Source organism: Centropristis striata, chromosome 6 (assembly GCF_030273125.1).
Source record: "Centropristis striata isolate RG_2023a ecotype Rhode Island chromosome 6, C.striata_1.0, whole genome shotgun sequence".
Classification (NCBI taxonomy): domain Eukaryota; kingdom Metazoa; phylum Chordata; class Actinopteri; order Perciformes; family Serranidae; genus Centropristis; species Centropristis striata.
The window spans coordinates 12,013,758-12,035,521 of NC_081522.1; the positions used below are offsets into that span (position 1 = coordinate 12,013,758).

General features: G+C 40.5%; 1 protein-coding gene across 1 annotated transcript; it reads right to left on the reverse strand.

Annotated features, from left to right (window-relative positions):
- Positions 1 to 7: 7 nt before the first annotated feature.
- On the reverse strand, positions 8 to 18,630 carry LOC131973009 (transient receptor potential cation channel subfamily M member 1-like). Its single transcript, XM_059334845.1, has 27 exons — positions 18,559 to 18,630; positions 11,530 to 11,606; positions 10,681 to 10,876; positions 10,376 to 10,589; positions 9,935 to 10,059; positions 9,672 to 9,843; positions 9,181 to 9,355; positions 8,962 to 9,085; positions 7,292 to 7,364; positions 7,069 to 7,169; positions 6,211 to 6,387; positions 5,973 to 6,107; positions 5,830 to 5,880; positions 5,567 to 5,707; positions 5,441 to 5,470; positions 5,053 to 5,345; positions 4,559 to 4,787; positions 4,050 to 4,178; positions 3,837 to 3,968; positions 3,617 to 3,745; positions 3,093 to 3,344; positions 2,794 to 2,986; positions 2,238 to 2,258; positions 2,011 to 2,155; positions 1,720 to 1,925; positions 1,469 to 1,601; positions 8 to 1,376 (listed from the first exon to the last, which is right to left on the reverse strand). Exons 1-27 carry the CDS (start codon positions 18,628 to 18,630, stop codon positions 8 to 10), a joined length of 5,094 nt encoding a protein of 1,697 aa, XP_059190828.1.
- Positions 18,631 to 21,764: the final 3,134 nt, after the last annotated feature.

Sequence of the window (21,764 nt, forward strand, 5' to 3'; positions counted from 1 at the left end):
CTGGCTCTTACTGCTTTTCCTGCGTGTAATCTTTTTTCTCTGCGTCCATCTTCTTCCCCACATCTTCCCCTGCCACCATGCAGGCTCCAACGAGGTCTCTCTCACTGCTGGAGGCTCTCGGCTCCTTGCTAACCACTGCTTTCCTCTCGCTGGTGTTAAAGCTCTGTGACCTATGAGACGCCAAATACCTTGCATCAGCTACAGTTAGATAATCAGTAGTGTCTGAGAGATTTCTCTTTGCCTTCATCTTTGTTTGGTCTGCTGTGGTTTCTCCTGCAGGAGGAGCTTCCTTATTTTCTAAAGGAATATGACCTGTCTGATTCTCCTCTTTTTTGAGCTGCGTAGGCGCAGTGCTAGTTTGAAACTGCTGGGCGAGAGATCTGACTGTTGACACTTTAGGCATCTGACCAAGACTGCTGGGGTGCACCTGATACTCCAATTTTTCTGGCCACTGATTTGGTGTTTTCGTGGCCTGCTCCACTATCGACTTATAGTCTGCTGTTTGCACATCATCACCTGCCTCGGCTGGGTTGTAGATGATGCTGCTCATCGCTCTCTTCTTTGTGATGGGGGAAGTCTGGCTTTGGCTGTCAGTCGGGATGTATCTCAATGATTTGGTCCTCTTTGGGGAAGAGGAGGTTGTCGGGGGCAGTTGGGTCTTCTCTGTGGGTTCATCTTGTATCTCTGGTTCATCAGGCGGGCTGACAATGATGGTGCTCATAGATCTCTTCTTTGTCAAAGGAGAAGTAGGTTGATCTTCAACTGGATACATTTTCAAGGATTTAGTCCTTTTTGGGGGTGAAGAAGGCCTTAGTCTATCCTTGTCTGTGAGTCTATCTAGCAGCACTGTGCTGCCGTGTTTCATGTAGGATAAGGTCTCTTGACTTGATGCTGAAGAAGGAGACTTTTGCTCACATGGAGAGATGAGAATGTCCACGCATGAACTTGGTCGCGATCTCTCCAAGCCACCAACCTCTAAGCTCTGACCACCTTCCCTTGTGTTGAGAGCACAAGTACTGGTGGCTTGCCGCAGACTCCTCTGTCTTTCTACACTAGTTTTAGTTGTCTCGTCTGGGTCCTTCTGCTTCGCTGCAAACTCCTCCATGTCCATGTGGAAGCGGTAAAGACTGTAACCATCAGCACTGTTAATACTACCCTGGCGAAGTAGGGAGGAGGGGTCACACACAGAGGAGTTTCTTGAATAGGTTCTGGTCAGCTCCAGTCTGTCTACCCCTGCAAGCTTTTCTAGGGCGACTGCCATTCGTCCATGGATCTCCTCAAGCTGTGCCAGGCGCAGATCCACCGTCTGCAGGGAAGCCTTCATTGTGTTCTCCCTCTCATTTACCTCCTCCAGGCGCATGGACATATTCTCAACTCTGCCAAGAACACCAGAAAACATACGTTTATTTAAGTGTAAACTTCATGATCAAATCAACATGCTTAGAAATGTCCTAGAAAGGGTGTTCACCTTTCTGAGGTAACCTTGATGCGTTCGTCGCTGGAGGACTGCTGCTCGTCCTCTTTCTCACGGAAATATTCCTCCACACACTGTTCTTCAAACTCATACAGATTTTTTAGCTCTTCTGGATTCAGCCTGAGCTCTGGAAGAAACAAATCATGATGTGTGTCAGCCATGGCCGATATTTTTCTGCGATCGTATATCTATGGACTACAACATGGTGTGAAAGTATTTGTTTTGTATCATTAGAGGTGACATACTGAGTCCGCGGTCCTTCTCATCCAGCTCTCCCTCTTGTCTCTTCCTGGCGCACCGCCGAAACATCCTGCTGAAGAGGATGTAGAGGTGGCTGAAGATGATGAGAGGTGGTGGCAGGATGGGGCGGTCGTGGAACGTCATGATCAGCTGATATCTCTGGAACTTCCACACCTGGTTGGAAATGGACTTGACTTCAAAGAAAGTGTTGCTGTGGGACAGAAAACCCAGTGAGTACACACTGTAATAGTAGATGTTTCTTGTAAAAAATAATAGACATTGTAGCATATACTTACTTGAACACTGCAATGAGCAAGTTGACCAGAAGAATGTTTGCCACGAGGAGGTAACAGGCCATAATGGCAGGTGTGAGCCAGGCACCAGGAATACATGGAGGAAGTTTTTTCCCATCCTCGTCATACAAATGTTCACCACACGGAGCTGCAGGGAGAGAAAATCTTTAGCTGTAGAATGTATTTATATCTTTAGTGGATTGATTTGAATTGCATTCTTGGCTACTCACGGTTGATTTCCATTGCGTAGACTTGGAGAAACGCGAAGAAAGTGTTAAAATCAATAAAAACAGGATTTTTATGTCATACTTCTGTCAAAGTCAAGCTGATGTCCATGAAAGAGTGGACTGGTGTTATCAGATGTTTCACCAATTTGCCACTAATCACACACCAAAGATAGTTACTGTATTTTGATATCTTATATCTTTTTGGTATATGAAAACAAGCAGATTTATCAGCTTTTAATAATTTATAACCCTGTTAAATTAGGCGTTTTAAATATTTGCTTGTTGTCTTCACCCTGACAGAAGACACACTGACAGAAAAAACTTAAAGGCAGATGATCATGATTAAGGGGATTAGCTAGTAATGCTTATACTGCTCTTTCTCAGTGCAAAATGAATAGCACAATGAAGGCCATTATAAATACACCAGCAGGGGGAGACAAAGTATTGAGTGCTTACAGTGTAATATATTGTTACTAAACATCACAGTGTTGACATAAAATTACATAAAAATGAATGTAAACACTGATCATCTGCCCAGAATCAGGAAACAGAATCTTACTATGAATTCTAGTCTTACGGTCTATCGAGTCCGCAAAAACCTCTCCATAGATCATCCAGTAGGGCATGTAGAAAATGTTTCTGGCAAGGCGCCATGTCGGCTCCTCGTCAGGGTGAAGGATGGCTTGCCGAGCCACCCCGAAGCTCATAAGCACCACCAGCATGATCACCACAAAGTACATCATATCTATCATCTGAGAGAAAAGGAGCATACATACATTTGAACTCAGTGTGAACTTCTGTTCAATCAGTTAGCACAGATGTCATGCGGTTTTCACATGATTAGTGAAATATTATTACCATCTTCCCTATCATCATCACATAGGGTCCCAGGTATTTGTTGACTCCAAAGATGTCCAACACACGAATGTACCAGAAGATGATGTCAATGCAGTAGATGACTCTACCGTAGCCCATGTAAGGTTCATTCTGCAGCCGAAGCATCAGGCCAAGAAGGAAGGTGCAAATGGCTGCTAGATCTGTTATGTTCCAGTACTCCTCCAGCCACACACTTATCTTCTGTCTCAGCTTTCCCGGCTCTGACATCAGAATCTAGACACCGGGATTAAAAGGTTGGTTTGGTCTAGTTGGGTTTAGTTTGTTAGTTACTTTCAGCTTATACACCTGCATTTCACCACATCGCATGCATGTACACACCTCACCACTGATATACTGACTCACATAATTAAGCTTCTTTGTGTTGTTTTCAATTAATCAAATAAACATTATTTCCTTATAACTTGAATACATGTGTGGCTCATGACACTGTCAAGCCCTGCACTTGTAATGACTCAAAACGGTTCATCATATTCAATGGCTTGTACCTGTCTGACTTTTTCCGAGCCAAGTGTGAGGATGTATGCTATGACAGTCCACTCTTGTAAAGATGGCCATCGCTCCATTTTCACAAGGATTATGTAGTTGTACAACATTAAGTAGCCCAGGTAGCAAATCTGTTGGAAGAAGAAAAAATAAAATGGTAAAAGTAAAAAAACAAAAACAAAAAAAGAATAAGTCATTGTTCCATACATGAAGGACACTTACAGTGTTGAACCAGAATTTGGTGAATGGCGCGTCATAAAACTCAAAGAACCTTTTGCCAATGGGGATTTTGCGGACATTGGTGTTGCCCTCCTCTTCATCCCCCTTTCGGGAGGTTGTATCATTATTAGCGTCCTACAACATAACAGCAAACTCTCAGCTTATCATTTTGACAAAGACAAAATAAACGGTATGTGTAACAAGGTTAGTGCAAACCTTGCTTGATTTTGTGTCATCATCCTTGTCTTTTCCCTTTTCCGCTTCATTTGCATGATAGGAGGCATCATCTCCAATACGGAAATCCAACAGTAGAATCAAAGGAGGAAAAATTATTCCCAGGATAACCTAGGTGAGAAATGATCACATTGTTTAGGCACAGATACAGTAAGTTTGTTTAATTACAGTGAATTATTTTACTCTTATACCAGGGCTGCCTAAGTAATAGACATTTTATTAAAATCACAATATGGACTAGTGCAATATCCAAATCGCAGGATGCATAATATTTGCATCAAAATTCTTTCTTTGATCAAGGTCACTGCAAGAAATCACACCATGATCATTTAGAAATACTTTTTTTTAATGAAAATGAGAAATATGATGCAAAAATGATCATTCCCTACAATATAATAGTAATTAGATATGTTTTCCAAATTGTTCAACTAGTTATGTTTGCAAAATATTTTTTATGGATACATAGAGGGAAAATATTTTGTGTTGTCAACCTTGAGGCCTGGGTTTTTGCCGATCCTTAAACAGCCCATCCACATGTCGGTGAGCAACATCTGGCTGCAGGTGTGGGCGATGAAGTCACGTTGCTTTGCAGCCACAGCCAACTTCAGACAGGTGGAGTTACTCCAGTTGACCAGCTCATATGTTAAGAGTTTCATGGCCACCTGTTCATCATGCTTGTAGGACTGGTCCAACAGCTCGTAGGCCAGCTGGCCAAATTCTCTATGAATGAGAGAGGACATCCATATTCATTTATATATCTGGTTTCTTACTTGCGCACTTAAAAAAGTTTGAAAATGAAACAAATGCAGAAGAAGCAGAAGAGAAGTTAAAGTAAATTACAATAATTGCATAACAGCTAATATGAAGGAAGTAGTTCAGAGTAGGGGACAGGAAAACAGCTGCTAAAATTAGAGTGAGGTGCACCTGTGTGTTTATCTCTTGAGAAAATATCAAGTGAAACATGAGAGATGCCATGTGTACTGACTTGGAGTTGTTCTCCAAGTCTTGGGAGATGTCATCCACCAGTTCACTCTCAGAGCACTCATGGGCCATGGCTTTATACAGTTTACAAGCCACCAGGGCTTTCGCCATAGCTTCTTCTCCACGCTGCCAGAGAAACAGCGCCATCTTCTGCCGCTTCATCAGCACCGCCCACAGCATCAGCTCATGGAAGGGGAACTTGAATCGACAGACCTCTGGGTCATCCACATCGATTTCCACCTCTTCTTCTTTCTTCTTTTTTTGCTTTTTCTTGCCTTTTGTTCTTGGTTCATCATCCTGCCCAAATGAAAATATAGTGATAGATTATTCTGCTATGTGGGTTGTATTGTTTGATCTACTTGACAGTATTTTGTTGTGAAAGGATACCTCACCTCCATTCCTAGAAGCTTCAGAGCCTTTGGCTGCAGGAAAGGAAAAAAAACATGATAATTAATACCAAAGTGTTACTTAATATGGTGCACAAGCCATTATCAATTATCTCTTCCGCCCATGCCTACCCTTTTTAGTCCATACAAATTATTGTAGAGGTTTCGGAAAGCCTTCCTGGTGTAATTGCTCCTGTAAGCTCCACCCATGAAGCACTCCAGCACCAGACCAATATCAATCAGAGTGATCTGATAATCTGGAGGAAGGTTTCCCTGAAAAAATTAGAGTAATATACAATCCAGTAAGAATCTCGGATGATATATATATAACCTGAAACAGTTTTTATTGTTACGCATTATGCAGCAAAAACACTTAATTTGAAAGACAATTTTACCTTTTTAACGTCCCTAACCACAGCATTCAGTGTATTAGCAGGGCCAAGTTTCTGAAGGAAGAGAGGAGAAGGAAGAATAATTAAGTGTAGACTTTTTTATATTTGTCATGTCTGTATTTTGAGGGTTTCCGACTCAGACCCACTGTGTTGTATAACTCCTCCAGTCTGGGAATGGTGAGGAAGTGGTGAATGTTGACTCCATTCTCAAGGAGCAGTTTGACAAAGTCCACTCTGTCCAGCACCAGCGCGTCCATCATAGCCTGCTCTAGAGAGTTCACCTGAGAGAAAGCAATACAAAATATTTATTACTTCGTATTTACATTCCACAGCCCTCATTATATTTCTTATATTTTGAACTGGAGTAATAAACCCTACTCTTACCCAACGAATCAACTCCAGCTTCCTAGGGTCTGTTTCCTCTGGAGGTTCAGGCTTCGCCTTTCCTTTCCCCTTTCCCTTCTTTCCTCTTGTTTTGTTTCGAGGTGCAGTGGCAGGACTCTTTTGCTTCTCCTGAACCACGGCTCCAGTGGCTGTAGTGTTGGCGATGGCACCAGCAGGCTTACCAAGCAGGAAAAAAGGAAAATAAATAAAGCTTTAACCTTAATATATCAGTTTCTTTACAGGTATTGGGATCATTTGATTACATTCATCTTTTTGAATGTTTAGCTTTTTGGAATACCCAAATGGAAATGCTTAAAACAGAGCAAGTAAAAGGCCAAAATGCATGTATAAGACTTTATTTGAAAGATATTATCGTGTAGTTTCTGAAGATGTGCCTGTTTAGCAAGTGACTCAAACACAACCTTAACTGCATCAGTTCAAACATGGCTCAAAAATTGTTTTGTGGTCCTCATCTATAATATGTCATATGCGAAACTGCATACCTCCTACATCTTGTCAACCACACATGGCCTCTAGACCTTAACTAATGGGAACTAGGGAGTTTTTAGTATGTGGTTCCTGAACCTCTCCAAAACTATAGAATGTGAATACAAATACTTATAACAGCTATGGGGTAGAGTACACAGCTTGAGCTCACAATTTTGTGCATCTAAGAAACACTGTTCAAAAAAGATATTTTCTGTCCTTGTCATATATGTTGAGAACACACTGTTGTTCAAAAATCTTTTTGAGTGGAAGGGGGCTTTGCCCAGCTCTATTTCCAAACCGAATTCTCTCCTTCTGTACAAAATACATCCTCGCCAATTTTGCAGCTTTTCAGATGTGAGCACTACTCACTGGTAAATTGTGTCCGTAAACAAAGATGTGATTACGAGCAATATCCACTCTGTTCCAGGCCAGAGCCAAACTGAGCTGGTCAGCAGCTGAAGCATTCGTGCCTGACACAAAAGAAACAGAAAGGCAGAGAGAGAGAGAGAGAGAGAGAATAGGAAGCATTTAGGACTTGTAAGTATTGCCGATTTTATGGTACATATACTGATGAGATTAAGTCAGATAATACCTTTTAACAAGGCAGTAAGAATGGCCATTTCAATATCTTGTTGACCTTCAGAACCCATTCGAAAAACTGTGATCTGCATGTGAGACAGAAAAGAAGAAGCGATTGCTGATGTGAAGGCTTATTCTGTATTGGGCGAATCAGATGATAACAAACCACGTAAATGAACGGATGAATGAATGAATGAGTTAATTTGTGCTCCCACTGCAGCTGTAAACATGTGGTGATGAACTGATGGGAGATTCTTCCTCTCACTGCAGGCTGACCCCCGGAGCACAAATGGCTAATTTTACTTGTCACACAGCATGATAGTGCCTTCCTTGTTATTGACTCGACTATATCAAATGAAATTACGCTGACGGGTCTGTCACATGTGCAGCCATGGTAAATGGGATTAGGTTGGCATGAATATGTGGCACGCCGCCTGAGATTTCAGGGCTGGTCTCGGGATGCGTTGATAATGAGCAGCAGTATGAAGACGGAAAACTCGTGTTGCTCTTTGAGACAGTTGCTACATGCTTTTTGAAAAATAGGGTTGTTGTTTTTTAAATGGTGAACTCTTAATTCAGTTAAATGTTGCATCCTGGTGTTACGTAACAGCAAATTTAGCACTCTAAATCAGTGTCTTTATTTGTCTAACCCAGCTGTTCACATGGGATGCACTTAGGATGAAAGGATTATTTGGAGACTAGACTGTGCCACTGATTCACCTGTAGGTTAGTCATGGTACTTTAGATTAAGAGCAGGCAATAGTGTGGCCTTTTAGTTGTGTATAAAGAGCTCAAACAACTTGGCGGTTCTGTCACATTGTCTGGGTCAGTGAAAAGTAAATGCATGCAGCGGTATGATCTTTGAAAAAAAAGCAGTTTAACTTGCTTATCTGAGTGTGTTGGCGCATTAGGCAATCTAATACATTGGGGGATAGAGGATGCAGAGTTGCTAGTGAAGTGATAGCACTCTGGGGACTAAAAAAAAGCCTGGGGAGTGGAGAGAGAGAGAGAGAGGAACCTGGCTGAGGATTAGGGAGATGGATCCTTGCCTCCATCTGTGTGCTGCATGCTTACTGTGAATGGATGAAGTAAGAGCCTCTACTAAGCAGGTGGTAGTATGCACTGATCTTTCCCACCCAAATGTATGGAGTCTGGAGATTATATGCGCTGGGTATTACAAACTACTAATCACATCACTTCGGAAATCTGCTGGAGATGCACATCCACTATTTAAGTTCCCCGGCAAACACTTTGGAAAAACAATCCCAGCTCAGGGATTAATCTGATATCTGCGAAGACTCACCAGGGTGTGTGCTTTATCGCAGAGCCACCAGCTGCATTGTTTACATCCAAGTAAACAGTTTAGCACTGCAGTCGGACACCTACTGCCACTTTACAGCTCTGTGCTTATACATGAGGGTTGATGAAGTGCTTCAGGGTAGCTGCCCCAGATTATATGAACATACCACACGAGGAGAAATGACAAGCACGTTGTGGGGATTATGTTTATTCAATATGTTAATGGAAATACACAGATGAGTGGAATGGATGAATGACGATGGAGACCAGATGTTTCACAACTCATAAATGTTTATTGATCAACACAGACACATCATATTCACATACAAGAGAACTATGGAAAAGCTTGAAGATATTAACACCTTCTTTTTCACTTTTACTCACCAGTTCCCTTTTCTTCATGCACTCCATAACCATGAGCAGGATCTGCTGCGATTGGCTTTTACTATAATTGAAAGTCTTCTGAATAGTTACCAAGAGTTGCTCTCTGACATCATCATTAACCAGGCTGGAAGAAGAGGTTTAAGGAGGACATGTCAGCTTTTTTAAAAATGAGATTAATGATAACCAAGTACAGTAAAGGAATATCATTTAATATCTCACCCTCCATCCTCTGAGAACTTGTGTGCAAAGGAAATTATGTCTGAAGCTCGGCCGCTGCCGTCACACACCACCACAGGGATGGGAGGCTCGTCTCTCAGACTCTCCAGTGCGATGGAGATCACATTGGGACCTCCTTCCACGATTAGACACACTAGAGGAACCCCCTGACCCAAACCTGCAATACACAAACAAAAATACTCAGTGCTGCCATCCATCTATTTAATGGTCACCTTATGAGAACAAAACTTTAAGTTAAGAAATTCTGCAGAACATGATGATGTGACGACCAGACAGAACCAGAGGAGGGAGGGAGTGAAGTCAGTGGTGACAGTTGAGCATCCCTTTGCTGTCCCTGCCTTATCCGAGCTCCAGGCATAGGATGACAAAGGGAAGCCCACAGGCCACAGAGGAGCTCTCCATCCACATGTCCAACAAGACTCACACACACTGGTGGATGTTTTATGGTTCCTGTGGAGCACTGTGTGACTTACGCGTGTTGATCTTCTGCAGGGAGATGTGCTTCTCCAGCAGCCGGCGGAGTTTAACCTCTGAGCCGTACTTCCCACAGGTGCCGTTGTCAGTCAGGATGAAGTGGGAGTGGCTGTTGTTGAGCACGGCCAGCTTGCTCAGTGGGTTTGCCATCGTCTGGTAGGGTTTGTTTACCTGAAAAAAGAAGAGGAAGTAAGTGTCAAGAAGGAATATTAGTAAGGAAAGCTTTATTTTTTTAGAAACTAAACGCAACAAATGTTCTCACATCTTTTCCAATGAGATCCTCTTTGTTTTCCAGGATCCCCCACGGAGCAATCCCTATAGCGCACACCTTCCCTCGTGATTTAGAAGAATGGTCCTTTAAGGCGTCTCCTACATGACGGATCACCCCTGAGGTGTAAAGAGCAAAATATAGCACCATGAATAATGACTCTCTCCATTGCCTAATGGGGCTGCATCATGGGACACACTGTGGTTGCTGCACGCAACGTCCACACAGATTGCCATTTGTGATGAATTTTCCACACAAAAGCTCTAATTACAGAGCTTAAACCTGTGACAATGGGTTGGTCAAATCTCCCCCAGGAAATTGCAGGACAGGTGTTATGTAATGACAATTTAGACCAAAGGTAATCTTCTAATGTCACAAATTGTTATTTTGTTAAGTGAGCATTAAAAGCATTATTCTGAACTGTCAGCGTCCTACCCGTGTTGACTCCACCCGTGAAGATCCAAGCTCCGGTGGTGACCGCGGCTTTGATCAGGCCTTTGCCGAACACCTGCTTGAGTTTGGGCTGGAGGTCGAAGTTCTGGAGGCCTCCATGTACGGAGATGAGCAAGGTGGGCAGCTCCAACTGCCAGTCCTTCACCATCAAATGCAGGAGGTTGTCAGGTTTGGTGTCATAGGACACTCGGATATACTAGGAGAGAAAAGAAGAGAACAGAACAGCATTGTGACTTATTTCTAATCAAACCACACAGTCACTTTAAAATGTTTTTTCAGTGGCTTACCATGGCCTTGTTGATGAATCCTCCACCCTGGAACTCGATCAAACCAAAGGCGTCTGTTGGGAAGGTCCGGGTGTGCTTGATCACACTCCATTTGTCCTTTGGGGTGTCAATCTGTACCAGCTGGTTCGCTTCCTCGAGTGAGTTGGCACCAGCAGGGATGGCCGCGTGGTGCGTGTTCAGCTGACCACAGGCACATCTACATAGATCACAAAACAAGCCTCACTTAGTGAACATGTCAGTCCAGGTCCTGAGCAGTTTACGATGTTGAACCAAAAGCAACTGAGCCAAGTGTTGTTTAGTCTGCTCACGAAGGCCATGTCTTTTCCTCGAAACACATCACACAGGCTTTTTCTATTTCTATGACTGTGCCCATTTCTGGGAAATTTGTGCCTCAGCGAACAAAGGCCTGCACTGCCTGACTGCTCTCTGAGCCCAGCATAGTAACCACATCCTACATTACACTCTGAGAAATCAGTTTTAATCCTGATAAATGTCTCATAGATATCATTAAATAATATTAAGTTAATGAATAAACCGGGTTAAATTAATTCCAATATATTTAAAACATTACTCATGGTGAATATGGGGTTGAATCAACATTTAAACACTGTCATGAGTTGCATATTCTATCAACAAGGGGCACTTTGAGAACTGTTTTCTGCCTACTAGTTTTTAAATAAGAAAACCTTTTTTATTGACTTGCATGGCGTTCACATTTTAAATTCATTTGAGTAAAATGAGTCGTAAGCTCTAATATGGAGCAACATTATTAGCTGTTGTTACCTAAAGCCATATGATTACCACAACTAATAAATAACCATTAAATGGTAATTTGAAGAGTGTAGTTACCTGGTCGGGTCCTTGGTGGGAAATTTGTGAATACATTCTCTTTTAGAAAAGGTCCTCTCAATCCAAGCTTTTTGTGCCTGTAAAGAGAAAAGATAAGAGAGAGGGGGAAAGTGTGAGCTCATAGTGTCATGTTGAAGGCACAGGGAGATCATCTTTGCAGATATCTGAATTTAAATTTCACTATCGAAATCCTCTTAGTCGTAATCCGGGCTGAAAGAGGATGTTTCCTGCAAAGAAACCCAGTTAAGAGAGGAGAGAATGTAAATCAAAGGGAAAATGTTTCCGGAGAGGCTTTGAAATGTCAATCGACTGGTATCAACAGGCAAAAAAATTGTATTCATTGTATACAGTAATTCTGAGCATGTTTTGTTGCTCCTGAGATTATAAGGGCACAGTTGAAGTGGACAAACACCATTCATTGTCTGCTCAAGCTTGATGAGCAGCCAGTGAAAAGCATCGCACAAAAGTACTACTGCCCCCACACACTTCGAATCCTGCTCTGATTGTTTTGATGTTTTTCCAATGCTGAGCAAAAATAACCTGAGTTCAAAGCAGAGTTTCTCTGAGGGCCATTGTTGATGGTTGAGGCCCAATTAAAACTGAAGCATTGGAAGCAAATGTTTCCAGGAAAAGACCTGGAAGTTAAATGGAAAAAACACATAATATTAAACACTGTTAACAATAGCTTAAATCATATGAAAATAATCCATAATTTAACTGCACCTTTAAGTCATCTGAGTGTAAATGAAAGACATGTGAGTATGGTCTTGTGAACAGTAATCACAAGTGCTGAACACAGTACAGTTACTGTTCTCTCTTTATCTCCACAATTGGCCACAGCCAACTAGGAGCAGCAGTTCTGCATGAAGAGAATTGATTATTTGATGAGGTCCATACTTTTTTTTTTTTTTTTTTTTTTCGGTCTACACAATGAATACATATTTATGGCTAATATGCCTAACACTATGTGCTGGTCTTAATGACTTGAACTGAAAGAGTACTGTTGTTGTTTTAAAACATCCTTTCCTTAATACATATATAATATAAATTATTTTTTTCACTCGTGTTGTTTGCTACTGCAGTGCAATTTGAGCAGTTTTTACAGTTTTCCTATTTATTTAGTTGCATTGGATTTTTGGATTTTCCTTTTCAAAATGTTAAACTATTTGTTTGCATGAAGACAATTTGAATGGCGTATGTAATTTATAACCAAGGTAGACCTTTTGCAAAAAATAAAATAAAACCACCTTTTTTTTTTTTTTTTTAAAAGTCCAAGGCACAGTGCGGCTGTTGCTGTCTGTCTTGTCTCAGCAGTTTTCCATCCCAGTGTTATCATGCATCATTAACCACCCAGAACTCATACAGCGCTGCCTGTTCCCATTCACCACATCTGAATTCACTTTCCATGAGCCATAATTTGTTCCACATCTCTGTAAAAATCTAACTCATTCTGTCATAAAAGTGATCCAATTAAAAGAGTTGCAGTTACAGAATGTAGAAACACTTACACGCAGGGTTGTGTCCGAGCTGCGGTCCTATCTGCAGTGCTGCTGGAGGTAAAGCCCAGAGAGTCTGCTGCTCCTCCAGCAGAGCCTTCTCCTGGTGCTGCACTCTCAGTCGAGTGCTCTCATTGAATCCCACAGGACATGAAACTTCTTCACTTTATGAGGGCCAGTTAATATGATGAGCATGTGAGCAGGGTCTTTGTTCGCCCAAGTCTCATGACTCCAGTTCAAGGTAATCCTTTTGGGAGTCCCATGACCCCTTCTCCATGCCCACAGGGTATTTTCATCCTTCGCTTGAACAAGGCACAATAAATCTACTTTGATAACCGGCCCCTAATCTCCCAATTTGTTGAAACTCCTTTCTTTGTGTTCACTTCACAGTGTGGAAGATCTTAGCTTGTGTGAGAAGACAGAGCAGATCAGCTAGCCTAAAAGCAATGCTGTCTCGTTCAGAGTCTCCCCAACTTTTCATTTGAAAAAAATTCACCCCCTCCAACTACTTTGATTTCAACCCAATTTGCATAATTGAGAGAATTGGATGCAGGCATTCTTTTGGAAGGCGCCTTGTTAAGACATGACTGATCTCCAGTTGGGGGCAAGGTCAGTCAATGCTAATTGCAGTTAATCTCTATTTCCATCCACCATGTTTTTGTGAAGAAAAAGAAAACCCAGCAGAGCAGCCATTAAATATTCTCTAAATCTTGCTTTCTCATTTTGCTCCTGTTAAGTGGATTTGCATTTAAAAAACTGTGATTTTGTATAATAAGTAGCCTCTCAGCAGACTGAAAACGGATATTACTGTTTTGAAAAAAACACATTTAGCCTAGTGGCTGCTGTTTGATATCCAGCTGTTTAAACTGTGGGCTAAAACAGATCTTTTGAATATTTGTGGGCTTCTTTTTGGATAGGGAGCATTCAAATATGACCTATTTTGCTCAGTAAAATGAATCCTGTTTATTGTACATGCTGGGCTTTCAGGGCTAATTTAATTATAACTATTTAAAGTTATTAAGGTCTTTATGGTGCATGCTTTAGTAACCAGGGGAAGGCATTAGGTGAGCTAGAAGCCGAGTTGGAGTTAACAAGCACAAAGTTGTAGACATCCATTTAAAACCTTCCTCATGTGAAATGGTTTATTAAGCTCTCCTTTTAAGGTTGAAGTGAGCAGTTTGAGCTTGACTGTAACTCGGAGTGAAAAAGACAAGAGAGGTTGGTGGTTGATGACTCAGAAAGACAGAGAGAGAAGCCTAACATCTCCCCCCTTTCAACTCCCCCACTTTCGGCCCTGCTCTGGTAAAAAACGCACGTGGGCCGCTGTTAATTATAGCTGAAGAAAACAAAGTGCATTTCCAGAAGGGTTTGGTGAGCATGTCGCAGTTATTTCAGCTTACTTAAACTCATTAACTACAGCAATTAAAACCAAAATCCAGTCAGCAAGCAGCTGCTTCGTTAAGAGCTGCCTTTGAGCTCTTAACAACAAAAACCTTAAAGAATTAGATACTGCAGGATCAGATTGTGTCACACCAAGCAAATTAACAAGACTTAAGACAAGCCTCGAAACAATAAACAACATTCATGCAGAATTTTGTGAGGAAATGGTCGCTCAAAACAAAAGACAATTGTGTGAAGTGGGATTTATAATTGCTGGACTGCTGAGTAGGTCACAGAAAAGGTATACAAAACATTTATGACCTTTCTTTGTCTGGGCTGCACTGATGCAAGTATGCGTTTCCTCCAAAGACAGTATGTTGCTCTGGTTTTATACGTTTTTATCCTGATTTTCTTTTAGAATTAATACTTCTACTGCACTTCACAATGCAGCAGCTGCACTATTTGTGTCGGTCAAAATGTATGCCATACAATCACGCCTTTTTGTGCTGAAATCACATGGTCCTGGTCTCCTGACCCACGACTTAGTGAGCAACCACATCACAGCAAATTTGTTCCAGTGCTGCTACAATTACACACTCTATTCAGCTCCCAACAGTCATAAGGAAAAGGTATAATGATGGCTGTATATCTGTACGTTGACATCTGACCTGGGAAATTTCAGTGAATTTCAAACAGATAATTTGTTTACAGTCAGTGGCTAGAAAACAATATGTGATTTATTCTGAATATTGTAGTAACGATGGACTTCACACAACAAAAGCCTCATCAGCACAAGTGAAATGGATCAGAAAGGATTTGGGGGTCCTAATGGAATGTCACCAGGGTTGAAGATAAAAGCAACTAATTGCTCGGCTTTGGTATTGAATGGTGATGTGGTTGGAGCTTGATGCAGTGTGACAGGAATGAAGCCAGTGTAGACTCCTTTACTGTCTAAAAAAAATATTCCAGACTCATGGTCGATCCCACGTGGACCGAATAAAAAGCAGCCTTTTACATATTTTCACTTGAGGGGAAAGATATTTGGACAAAGCACACACTCGAGTTATAGGCTTGAGATAGGCAACTTTGCATTGCAACTGTGAAGCTAACTGTTTTCAGTCCGCTCTGTTTGTAAATGCACTCATTGTTTCTCCTTGGGTTTGAAAATCCAGTTAGCCATCACATGAGTCCAACATGTCACTGATTATCCCCAAGAGTTGAGGGAGTCATAAGACATGTTTTAAAGCTGCTGGTTTTCCCCAAAGGAAGGTCTGACTGAAAAGGGGAGCAAATTAAATTCAACATTAAAAAAACAAGTAACAAATAAAGTGTTATTTATAAAGGGAAAAAAGAATTATCCGGCATGGAAAGAGGTTTAATTAAAATCATATTTAATTATTTTTATGCAGCCTTTCTCTTAAAAATGACGTTCCAATTGAAAGAAACTGCATTTTTGATTATGTTTTCAAGGGATTTTTTTTCCTTGATTACAATCACATTTTTTAACATGTGGTTGACAGACTTTGGTAAGGTTTGACAACAAAACTACTTTTTTGATTGACCAAAAGATCATTATATGTGATAAAATACGTTTGTTACTGAGTTATACATGACTAATTTAAATAAATCAATGTTGATTTTTGGTTTTATGCGGGACATGAACAGCATTCTCCTAGATTTAAGTCCTACATTTGTTTGACCGATCCATGCATCCCGACCTCCTCCATACAAGGACTTTGAATAGAATATTTGTTATATGTCAAAAACAAACAGAATCATGGAGATAAATTCAATTTCTATTCATGGTACATTCTTTTTAATAGGAGCTTTGAGAATATGACAGCAGTAGTTATATGTTAGCCGTCTAAAAGAAACAGTACTACCATTGCAACATCAGTTAACAAGTAGTGAGTGTTTCTATGATTTTGAACAGAAATACAGAATATAAAGAAATAAGTAGCAAAAATATTGCTTTGTTTTGACATTTAATTGTATGGGGTGCAAAGATCTCGATAGCATATCTTCAAGGCAATTCTTTCTATTTTATAAAATCCATTTAGTTTCAAATATAATTTAGTCAAGACCCATCCAAGTTTGCACTAAGAATGAGCAAATATTAATTGGTTTCAACAACTTACTGGTATAATTTTTATTTTTCAGAAGCTCTGCAAACCTTCACACATAGGGGTCTGCTGTAGTCTAGCCCCTGACCCCAAGCACCCTAAAGCTTCTTGCAGATTCTTGGCTCTCACCTGACCTGAGCCTGATGCTTACATCACACAGTCATATGATCTTGCAAACCCAGGGGGAAAAATGTAGGATTTGTTAATCACATTTGAATCGAGTTTGTTGCCTTTTATTAATATAGCAAATGCATTTTAAGGATCTGCGCACCATACACATTGAACATTAAAACCCATAGTGCTACGGATGCTTTCAGGCCATTTCTTTCCTAACTATTGAGCTGTAAGCCATTTCTTAGTAAAACGAGTAAAAAGGTCAGTAGATGCAGTTTATTTGATGTTTTATCTGTTACAGATGGAAGTTAATTTATGTCAGCAAGGTAATATCATGTGAACACATTTTACTGAATGTGCTCTCTGTTGTATTTCAGGCTCCCTACAAGGAAGACCTTTACCCTCATTTCTAATCATGTGTCATCCCGCCAGATTTAGAGAGAGATCGCCTTCACTCTATTTCTGATGCACTATGGTATGGATGAAAAATAAATCCTTCTTCATAACATGACCCACTGTAAATGATGAAGTATATGCCTATCATTTGAATAAAGCAGATAAATCCATGATTAAAAGCGATAGCAACAACATGGCAAATATGCATGATCGAAAAAGGGGAAAAAGGGTAAGTGCAGCCAATGAGTTTATATTTAGCAACGTATCGGATCTCATTAAAAGTGCAGCTGAGAGCCATGACATTGCTGATGGCTTCACGGAGTAAAACCTCATATAAAAAGGCTGTGGATTATAAAGATTGTTAATCTCACTAAATAATGCCCGCTGTAATTTATAGAAGCCCATCATACTGAATTCTTTTCATGCTGTCAGTGTCTGATATACTGTGAGATATACGTCAGGAGTCGGGCTGATTTAACCACAGGGTAAACAGTTCTCCTCAGTATTTAAAGAAAATGTAACGGATCACTGTGATGTTGATATGGATTATATGTAATATACAAAAATGGATTTAAATGTTTGTCAGTTGATTTTCCATGTTTATCTCTTTATTCTGGAAGCTGGAAGTATTTAAACTTGTTAGTCGCAGGGTTGAAAAATAACTTTTCAAAATCTTCCAGCCATTCACTATTCAAGATCACCATTGTTTTTCTATGGTTGGTAAATTAAGCAAATCTAGCTTTTGGCTGGTGGGTTGTGCTGATTTACAAACCTGTTTAAAAAGAAACTGTTTTTGTTCTTTGTCTTTCACTGTTCGTTTCCTTACATGTATCCACAAAAGCAACACAAACTGAGTTATCTTGCTATGTACATGCTTTAATCCCAGCATGCACTGCTCGTTGGATTGAGAGCAGCATGCATGCATGCATATAAAAAAGAGGCATCTTTCTTGCTTTCAAGGACATGTTACCATGAGTGTGTTAATCACATGAAAGCAGACTTTAAAAAAGATATAAAGTCCATAATCTGTCATGACCATGGTCGTCCATACTGGGCCATTATGAGGGATTAAAGCGCAGCGCTGGAGTGAGCGGCTCTTGAAGCCTGCTCAGCTTCAAACACCACTTAACAGCAAGTTTGCAGGGCTGGGAGTGCAGACCATGTGCACACAAATATACGACCAGTAGTACTGAATGGTGCATGTCATTTCGCCTGACATAGGGAGCCTGAAACCATTGGTTGGAAACTATTGTGGCCAGTAATGGTTTCATGTGACATGCTGTGCAACCAAAGTCATTCCCAGAATAGTCATATGGTTAGAAGTTACAAAACAATTGAAGATTGAGTGCAGTTTTCATTCATTTTAAGATAACCTACTTTACTTTGACAATGAATGCCATAAACATATTTCAACATCAGCATTTCTTTTTCAAGACAAATGAAAACCCTCCACATCAGATCCACTCAATAAAGTAATGCAGAATCACCTGTTGAATGTGACACAACAGGCTTCATCTTACCTTCTGCGAGCCAGATGCGGAGCGTTTTAGGGAGGACCGTTTAAAGTTGCCACCCGGGCCCTTAGTGTCCATGTTGAAGACTTGAAGAATTCGGTAAAACTGACTCAGAAAGGGATCCTCAACACTGGCGACAGGTCAGGGTTCAGCGGTAATGTGAACATCAGAAACAGACAGAAACCCCTCAAACCCACTACAGAACCAAGGCATGACAGCAACCTCTGGATTCACACTTACAAAAAAAACAATCAAAGTTTTACATCATTACAGGTTTCAGCGCTTCTCTCTCCTCTCTGCAGCTTACGCCCGACTGACAAGACAGAGATCCCAGCCAGGGATATAAATCACTCGATGACACACTTGACACATAGACCCTTTTCCTCTGCCGGGCATCCCATAATCAGGCTTAATGCAGCCAGCTCTTACGAAGCCTCAGAGTCTAATGGATAGAGATTTAATAAATGGTTATTGAAGGTAAATCTACTTTGGCACACCACAACCCCAAAACAGGCTTAGAGAGACCATGCAAGCTGTGAGGCTAAAGTTAGCCGGCGGAAAGCCAAAGGTTGTCCCACCAGATGAGGCTCAGTGTGTCTGACAGGGAAGACAGGAGTGTCCCATCAGGGTGCACACAGAAAGGTATGCACACATACAGAGTGGGATGCAGAGCAATTTCAATGTGCTAGAAAGCATCAGTGGGAGAAACACACCAGGTATATTCTCACCAATCATTTCAAACTGCACACCTTGTTCCTGTTATTAATTAAACTCCAAAAATATCTTTATTATCAGGGCAAAATGTATTTTTAGTCCCATGGCTTTAATACTTTGATATCCTTTTTAACATAGCAGAATAGAACACATGTTGGAGTCTCTCGCTCCCATTTAATGGCAACATTTGACATGATTTTGTTCCACATAAAGTAGTCTCACACACAGATTTAGTGCAGCTTGATGTTAAGTATTGTTAAGAGTTTGACCTCTTACATAATACCAACAAAACTGTTGGAAAATAAAACTATTAAGGCTTAACTCTGCACTGCATTTGGCCTGCCCTGATGAATAAGAGAATATTTTTTTTTACTATTCATTAGCAGGGCTTGGCATCGGAACATTAGTCGTAATGAATTGTATTACTTTAATGCTGAATTCATCACTTCCAGACCAACTGGAACCGTTATGCAATGTCATTATGAATGTTAAGCTGAAAGAAAATATGAGGTTTAAGTGCCCCGAACTTCTAAATCTAAGAACCTAAATCCTCTGCCACCTTTTGCAGATCTGACACAGGATGCTGCATACATGAAAGGAACAAAGTTAACACTTATTTTCATCTTATCTATCAAATTCATATCCGGTATATATGAGCTTCATTTGGAAAAAGATTCAAGTTTTAGTTCATAGACAGACAAATTAGATATGCAGCAACTCCCCCTACTGGGTATTAAGTGGAATAGTTATACGGGGCAACATAATTTGAACCCAAACTGACCTTGTCTTCATTAGAGCAATATCATCCTTTACCATAGCAACATTAAAATTATCAAGGAAACTACAAAGCACAGGAAGCACAGAAAAGAAAGCAACATCTGTTTTCCCTTTTATTTCCTGTAATGTAGCTTTAAGATTAGAGAAATCATCTTACTCCATATTATACCAGTTGATTCTAGATCTTCCTTAAAGCTGCAGTATATGATATTTACATTGATTAAGATATTCATCCGACTCTTATTTTTAACTGCACATTTCATATCTTTACAAACTTTGCATATCCAGTAGAATTGAAAATACAGTTCTGTGGATGTGAACAAGGTTTAGCTGCACAGCATGAGTGTTTAATGACTGACCTGCCAGTGGGACAGTGAGCTTTATGAGGATAGACAAAATCCTCCTGAACTGAAATGAAAGCTCACTCAAACACATTGTCACTCACAATTAAAATGCAGCAGAAGCATGTGTAAGTGCCGCAAAGAGATTGTACTAATCCACAGTATGAAATCACCAAATATCTGCTGTGCTGTTGTCAGCACGAGTATCAAATCAAAGCCTTACCTGTTTTGTTCAGAGAGGAAAGTTGGGTGATTTCTGTCTTTATCTCAATCCTGGCAGCGATTCTTGTCTGTGAATGAATTGTTTTTTTTACCTCTACTCCATCCCAGCCATGTGTCCCAGTGTTGTCTGTCTCTAAGAACGGATAATGCGTAATTTCTCCTAGTAAGCAGATACAAATGAGCTTTATCTTCTGTTGGGTACTTTGCATGTGTCAGGGAAGGAGATTATTCATTTGTCTCCAGGAGAAGGTAGAGCAGAATGGAGCAGAAGCGAAGATGAGTGTGTGTGCAACTTAGATATATGAATGAATGATTGTAAGGATGCTTCCAAATATGTCTGGAGAGGATTGTTCTGCAGTGGAGTAATGTTGAGCCCAAGAAAAGTTAGGCCGCACACTTCTAATTAACATTAATTCCTCAAATTTTCTCCATTTTTAGATTCTTTGTTCCATTGAGGCATGTGAGGAAAAACAGTGTTTCTTTCAAGAGTTTAAGGTAACACGGGGTGAGTAACTGATATACAAATGATGATTTTTGGGGCATGAGTAATCCTTTAATTAGGAGCCCCACACTTGCTTTTCCAGAACATCATATTGGTGCAAATGTGGTAGGTAGTTTTATTATGTTGGTTTCATACAGCAGATATTTGGTGCTGTGTTCACTGTTGACACACTTTGGCAATTTGTAACACAGAACAGGATATATTGAAAACCACAAAAATTACAACAGGATGTCTTTTCACAGGCAGCAGGTAATATTAAAGGTAAATCCAACCTCACATGAACTCATCGTTGAACAGGTTGAGAAGCCTTCCAGTCAGTACTCAGGAAATATGTCTCCCTTGTGCCATAATGTATGTTAGAAAATGAAGTATTATAAACTTACCTATGAAAACAAATCAATCAATTAATCAGGATCTTGTTGTTTTTTAATCTATTACTCACAATTAATGTGACAGCTTAATTTATTTTAAATACAGTCTCCACTAGGATTAACAGCAGCAGCGCATCAGCTTCGAGTACAAGATGTACTAAAACCCCCCTGACTATTTGAAACAATTTTAAGCCCACAAGTGTCCTTAAAGCAGAGAACTCCCAATTTTAACCACAAGAGGGCGCACTAACCTCTTGTATGGCCATAGAGATTGTGCATTATCCT

Coding starts and splice junctions, on each gene's coding strand:
- LOC131973009 (XM_059334845.1), bottom strand. CDS start 18,630: ATGGACACTAAGGGCCCGGGTGGCAACTTTAAACGGTCCTCCCTAAAA. Junction 5,708..5,829: donor TGGTTAGGGACGTTAAAAAG/GTAAAATTGTCT, acceptor TAATTTTTTCAG/GGAAACCTTCCTCCAGATTA. Junction 3,345..3,616: donor GCTCGGAAAAAGTCAGACAG/GTACAAGCCATT, acceptor CCCGGTGTCTAG/ATTCTGATGTCAGAGCCGGG.